The sequence below is a fragment of the Papaver somniferum genome, unplaced genomic scaffold, assembly GCF_003573695.1.
Source record: "Papaver somniferum cultivar HN1 unplaced genomic scaffold, ASM357369v1 unplaced-scaffold_29, whole genome shotgun sequence".
NCBI lineage: Eukaryota > Viridiplantae > Streptophyta > Magnoliopsida > Ranunculales > Papaveraceae > Papaver > Papaver somniferum.
Genome location: NW_020639929.1, coordinates 2,629,207 through 2,636,667, shown reverse-complemented (window position 1 = coordinate 2,636,667; position 7,461 = coordinate 2,629,207). Strand labels below are relative to the sequence as shown.

The 7,461-nt window shown below is 38.1% G+C and overlaps 1 protein-coding gene across 1 annotated transcript; it reads right to left on the bottom strand.

Moving 5' to 3' along the window:
• Positions 1 to 1,187: 1,187 nt before the first annotated feature.
• On the bottom strand, positions 1,188 to 6,370 carry LOC113341386. The gene is made up of 3 exons (XM_026586285.1): positions 6,289 to 6,370; positions 2,889 to 4,053; positions 1,188 to 2,139 (listed from the first exon to the last, which is right to left on the bottom strand). Exons 1-3 carry the CDS (start codon positions 6,368 to 6,370, stop codon positions 1,188 to 1,190), a joined length of 2,199 nt encoding a protein of 732 aa, XP_026442070.1.
• Positions 6,371 to 7,461: the final 1,091 nt, after the last annotated feature.

The window sequence follows — 7,461 nt, the reverse complement described above, 5'->3', positions numbered from 1 at the left end:
CCAAAACTAAAAATACAACGACTCAAACAGACTCCCTAATGATCTAAATTACCACACTTGGATGTTTAGCCTCCAAATAGGATATAGCCTGCTCATCTGCATCATTCTCCCGGGGTTGGGAGAAATTCTCCCTCGAATTTGTCGTCTCATCATCGGAATTATCACCACAAAAAGGCACCAAGTGTTTTACATTAAAAACAGCAGAAGTACGGATGTGACTTGGAAGCTTCAACTTGTATGCATTGGGATTAATCTTTGCGACAATTTCCAAGGGACCAATCTTGCGCGCCTTCAGTTTGTTGTACTCGCCAACTGGAAAACGATCCTTTGTCAATATTGCCCACACAAAATCTCCTACTTCAAAATCTACAACTCTGTGTTTCTTATCTGCCGCCTCCTTATACCTTGCATAGCTCGAAGCAACTGTTCTTCGGCCAACTTGTGAACTTGTTGCAGTTGTTGAATACGTTCTTCAGCACGAACTTCAATTCTCTTCAAATCAGGAACTGGTGCTAAATCTATTGGTGCTCGTGGATTGTATCCATACACAACTTCGAACGGACTTATACCCAGGCTACGGTTTACAGAACGGTTAAATGCAAATTCAGCTTGGCAAAGTTTCTGGTCCCAACGTTTCGGATTGTCTCCAACCATACACCGTAGTATATCACCCAAAGAACGATTCACAACTTCTGTCTGTCCATCACTTTGAGGATGATACGCACTATTGAAGTTAAGCTTTGTATTAGCCAATTTCCACAAGGTTTTCCAGAAATAACTAAGGAATCTTGTGTCTCGATCACTAACTATTGAACATGGCAATCCATGCAGACGATACACTTCTTGGAAGAACAATTCATCTACCTTCAGTGCATTCGTAGTCTTCTTGCAAGCAATAAAGTGGGACATTTTTGAAAAACGATCAACAACAACAAATACTGAATCATGTCCCCTCTGAGTTCGAGGTAAACCCAATACGAAATCCATACTCAAATCTGTCCATGGTTGACTTGGAACTTTTAGTGGCATATTAACCTGTATTGGTTGCTTTTCCTTTTGAAACTTGACAGATTTGACATCTGTCCACGAATTTAGCAACTTCACGCCTCATCGTAGGCCAGTAATATGATTTTGAAACAAGCTGGAAAGTCTTATCTCTACCCATGTGCCCCTCTTCATGTAACTCCTTAATAATTTTTTAACCGAAGACTAGAAACGGGAATACACAGTTGGTTTCCTCTGAAGAGAAATCCTTCATGCATAAGGTAATCACTTCGTTTTCCTAGACTTATATCATTTACAATCTCCACAAAGTTTGGATCCGTAAGAATATGTGCAGAATATGAATCAAAATCTATTACCTCGGTTCGCATGGTGTTGAGTAACATACTCCGACGGCTTAAGGCATCAGCAACCTGATTCTGCGACCCAGCTTTGTGCTTCAGTACAAAAGTGAACTCATGCAAATAAGAAGCCCACTTACCATGTCTAGATGAAAGCTTCTCTTGACTATTGATATGCCTTAAAGAGTCATGGTCAGAAAACATAATGAACTCGTTATGAATTAGATAGTGTCGCCAATGCTTCAAGGCTTGAACTATGGCATAAAACTCCACATCATAAGTATTGTAGTTGGTCTTAGCACCATTCAGCTTTTCACTAAAATACGCTACAGGTCGTCCTTCGTGACTCAATACAGCTCCAATTCCCACCTTCGATGCATCACAGTGTAATTCAAACGGCTTGCTGAAATCAGGTAACACCAATAGTGGTGCGGTTATTAGTTTTGTCTTGACTGCTTCAAAGGCTTTGTCAGCTTCCTCAGACCATGAAAACTTTCCTACTTTCATGCATTCAGTAATGGGTTCCATAACGGTGCTGAAATGATGAATAAAACGACGGTAAAAAGAAGCGAAACCATGGAAACTCCTTACCTCGTGCAATGTAGTGGGTGTAGTCCAATTTCTTACAACTTCAACCTTGGAATCATCTACCTTTATTCCATCCTTGGTTACGACATAGCCGAGAAATACAACTCGGTCAGTCATGAATGAACACTTCTTGATGGCTGCAAACAATTTCCCGACGTAGAGTTGAAAGCACTTTCGAAGATGTTGAACATGTAAATTCATATCAACGCTATAAATAAGAATATATCGAAATAAACGACCACAAAAGTACCGATAAAGGGCCTGAGAATTGATTCATTATACGCATGAATGTACTAGGCGCATTGGACAATCCAAACGGCATAACCACCATCATTAAACCCTTCTCACTTTAAAAGCTGTTTTCCACTCATCACCTTCTCGAATTCTGATCTGATGGTACCCACTCTTCAAATCGAGTTTGCTAAACACCTTCGCTCCACACAACTGATCTAACAATCATCCAATCTAGGAATTGGAAAACGGTATTTTACTGTGATTTTGTTGATGGCTCGACTGTCAACACACATTCTCCACGTTCCATCTTTCTTTGGAATCAGCAAGGCCGGTACTGCACAAGGACTTAGGCTCTGTCGGATCAAACCTTTCTGTAACATCTCTTCCACTTGACGACGAAGTTCTTCATCCTTAGGACTCATTCGATAATGCGCTTTATTTGGCAGCTTGATCCAGGAACGAGATCAATATGGTGTTGTATATCCCGTAGAGGTGGTAGCTCGTCCGGCAACTCGTTAGGGAAAACATCAATAAATTCCTTAATTAAAGGTTGAACGGAATAGGGATACTACTTTCATCCGGCTGTTGGTCTTTGCTAATCAACACATACAGTTCTCCTGCATCTTCAACTCATCTTCAAACTGCTTAAGCGTCAAGATATTGGTAGTTTGTCCGGTAGATGGTTTAGTGCAAGTCTTTGCTGGGTACAAGTACTATACGTACTTCATTCCATAAAAAATGTAGGTATTTTTATGCCCGTCATGACTAATTTTCCTGTCAAACTCCCATGGACGACCCAACAACAAGTGACAAGCATCCATACTAGTAATGTCACACCATATTTTATCTTTATATTTGTTACCAATCGAAAAAGAAACCAAGAAATGTTTGTTTACTGTTACCTCATTCCCTTTCTTAAGCCAAGAAAGTTTATATGGATGCGGATGAGCCTTGGTTTCTAGCCTGAACCGTTTCACGACCTCTTCGTCAATAATATTCTCGCAACTTCCAGGATCAATAACTAAACGACAAACTTTTCCTTCGATCGTGCATGTCGACTGGAATATATTATTACGTAACCAGTTGTCGCCCTCATCTTTACGTGGAGTGAGAAAACTTCTTCTTACTACAAAGTTCACTCCTGTATCTCCTGTAACTACTTCTTCATTAGGTTCAGCATCATCCTCAGGATCCTCTTCATATTCAGGTACCCATTCATCTACTTCACGGTCGTTCTCATTGAAAAGAGCCTTGTTCACACGTTCTACTTTGCGACAGTCAGTGGCTTTGTGCCCAGTTTCACCATACTTATTACACTTGCCTCCAAAATAGCTGCCTGGAGTTTTATTTGGTGTCGACACCGAATTAGGTTTATTAATAGTACTACTTGTTGATGTACTATGATTACTTCCTTGGGAAGATGCTACATTGTTACCCCAATTTGAACTTCTACGCCCCAATTGTTTTTCTACCTGCCTTGCCCTGTGATGTGCATCCGAAATAGAACAACAGTCAAACATATTAAGTGTATCCTGATATTGCTGAGGGAGACCACCTACATAACGTGCGACTCTTTGCTCATCTGACTCCGACAAATCGTTAAGAGAAAGTAATCGATAAAATTCCTTCGTGTACTCGTCTATAGAACGTGTTCCCTTGCGTAGGTTTTGTAGCTGCTGGTACATCAAGCTGATATAGTTGTGTGGTAAAAATTCTGCTCTCATATGTTTCTTCATCTTCTCCCATGAAACTAACTTCTGCTTCCCTTTACGAGAGCGTTGTAGTTTGTGTTGTTGCCACCACGAATTAGCTCTTCCCCGAAACATAGTTGCTACCAGCTGAACTCGTTTGTTATCTGGTACATCCTTAAATTCCAATACTTCCTCAACTGTATTCAACCACGAAAGAAACTCTTCCGGTTCTAAACCACCATAAAATTCTGGAACCTCCACTTTTATTCCGGCCTTCCAGCGCTCAGAATCGTCACGTCGGATTATCCTACCTTCACGGCGTCTTCTACCAAAAGGGTTGGTATTATCCCTTTCTTCTTCAATGGTACTATCCCCTTATTCTTCGTCTTCTTCTTCATGTCGAATATTATTCTGGCCCATCATCACTCGGATTTCATTCAATAATTCTTCCTTCATCATATTATAATGAAATGGTTCAACTCCCTGGCCTCGACCACGACCTCGTCCACGTCCTCGACCAATTGCTAGTCTTGGCATATTACTAACCCTAGAATCGAATTGGCTCTGATTCCAACTGATGCAGCGGATGTTGGCGAAAGTAAAGAATAGAGAGATGTTGTTCAGACTTCAAATACTCCTAAGAATATCGACTATGAACATTGATTAATATCTAGGCTTTGGTTTCCCATCTTTAGATAAAAATCGGTTAAACTTGAACAAGGTTGATAAAGAAGATATATTCATTACCCTTTAAACAGTTTATGGAGGACTCTTTTATAGACTTGGGGAAAAACCCTAACTTGCTAGTCAAGAAAGGATGAAAAAACCCCAAAACTAAAAATACGACGACTCAAACAGACTCCCTAATGATCTAAATTACTACACTTGGATGTTTAGCCTCCAAATAGGATATAACCTGCTCATCTGCATCAAATTTCTTCTTCTCCAACTACTGTTTCTCATCATTCAACAACTAATAGTAGTAGTTCTAAAGATTTATTCTTCTTATTAACCAACAAATCATCATCAACAAAGAAAGAACATGAACATCATCATCATGATTTTGGTTCTCATCATAATCATCAACTACAGATCAAAAAGCCCATCATCAAATGTCTTACCCATCAATAGCACAATGATATTTCCTCCCGTAGTGCAGTAGAAACAATAATCAAAAAGTTGTTTATTGCTTATTGTTTCAAAAAATAATCAAAACTATCAATTGGTTTTGTTGTTTATTGCTTATTGTTTCAAACATTTGCTTATTAGTACTTGAAAGTAAAGACTATGAGAAAATAGGTTTATCAGATCAACAACAGCTGAGGATAACCAATAGGGAATCCATGGAAGCAAAGCTGAAAATCCCAACATACTTCAACGGGTCAAATTCTCAAATGACTCCCCTTTTGTCACCCCTACTTTTTTTTTGTTAGGTGATTGTCTTACTTAACTCGAACTAACAAACTTGATTGTAGAAAACTAATCAAAATTCTTTCTTAGTAAAAATGTGGAAAATCGAAAAGCTGTGAATATTCGTATGCATTTTGGGGGTCGGAAGAATAAATTATTGGGGCATCCGTTGTTTTCTCCCGAATCTAAAATTGAATAGGCAATAAAATCAAGAACTCTATTACTGGGGCTTAAAAAATGTGGGTTTTTGGGGGTTTAATGGGGTCATGAAATAACAATTCATGGGATCCCTTATCTATCCTTTTTTGTAATGTCTAATCTACCTTTAATTTGATTAGTGTCAATTAAATTGATTAAGCTAACTAATCAGTCTTAGTGAATCGATTAGACTAATCAGAACATTAATCTTTTGCAAATCAAAAGTTGATTTTTTTGAGTTTCGAAGAAGGAAAAATGGTGATTTTGGTGAATTTTTTTTTGAAATTTTTTGAAGAAAAATGATGAAACCCTTCATCATAAAACTCAAGATAACCTTATAATCAACTCCCAACATCAATTTAATCAATTCAAATCCGTCAAAAATCAAAGGTTATTTTGGAATTTTTGTAGTTACGGCTGGGCAAATGTGTCGACCCAGCCGAAAATCGACCAAACGGTTAGGATATTAGGAACTCCCAGCCGTGAACACATAAAAACGGTTGGGAAATTAAGAACTTCTGGCCGTTATTTTTCTTAGAATAACCTGTCTGTATTACAGCTGGGTTTACATAATTTTCCCGTCCGTAAATTCAATTTGAAAGTTGAGAATTTTTTTGATTCAACATGAATTCCTAATACGATTGAAAATTAGTAATACATTCATTAACTAGACCACAATAAAACTCATTACATGGTTAATATATTCCCATTACAAAGTTGGTTTTAATAACATCCCTTCCGATATATCAAGAATTATTTGATGATGGTCATTTGAGCTTCGAAGTTGAAATTATAACCTTTCCATTTTCTCCATTCCTTGTTACCTTGAGCTACGACTTCTTCATTAGTCTCACCTCCAAGTCGAAGTTGCTTGCACATACGAAGTAAAGTCATATACTCTTCCATTTTTTTGCGTATGTTTGAGAATCAAAGATACAATTCAATCCCGTCGCGGTTGTTAGTGTTACGTGTTTCACTACAAAAAAATTCAAAAATCTTTTTCCAATAAGATTGACTTGGTACGCCACCATTCCTTTGTTCTTCTCCCTTTTTTGGATAGCATAGCACAAAATTTTGGCAAAGAGATAAGTCTTCATCCAAAGTAAAATTGTGGTTGTTACAATTAAATATCCATAATAAAATGAAAATAACATATATTAAGTTTTATTTATTACCTTTGCGGCACAGACTCTAGCACCCCATGATGACTGGTAATCAATCAAGACGGAGCGATCTCTTGGCGCACCCCAAGGTATGCCATTCTTCTTGGGAGGTAAAAACACCATAGCATCAATGATTTGTCTTGCATTATCCTTTGGTGGATACTTCTTCTTTTCATTCTTCTTGTCCTCCTCAACCACGGATTTATTTTTATCAAGAGCAACACTACTAGTAAGGGAAGAAGAAGAAAGAGGAAAAGAGGTGGGGAGTAAGGAACGATTTTTTTTTTTTTTTTTTTAATGATTTTCAGTTTTTTTTTTTTTCAGTTAATGATTTTCAGTCTTTTTTTTGTTTTTTTTTATTAGACTAATTAGTTAATGGAAGGGTAAAAGTGTAATAAGTGAAAATGATTGAGGGTATTTTTGAACTTGTACATAAATCTGATCCCCCTAGTAGTCTTATAAGCCCCCAAAGTCCCACCCCTATAAAGCCCCAATAATAATCGAGTTGAAAACCAATAGTCGCTTTTATCGAGTGAGCAAATTGTTAACCAGGCAAGTCGAACTGTGCTCGTAAAATTTGTTTTTGATGCGTATCAAATTAAAAGTATGGGGACTTATGATGCTTGAGAGTTGAGACCTATTGATAAGGTAGGGATCATGGACTGGTAAAAAAAAGCCGGACCTATGCCTGGCCAGTACAACGAATAAGGCACGGCGTGCACCCATCTGGTGTGCCTAGCTAGTAACAAAAATGAGAGGTTTGTGTAGTTGTAGGCTTGTGGGGAAGTAGGGGTATCTAAGTATGTATGGCAGAGAGTGAATATAAAATGAGAG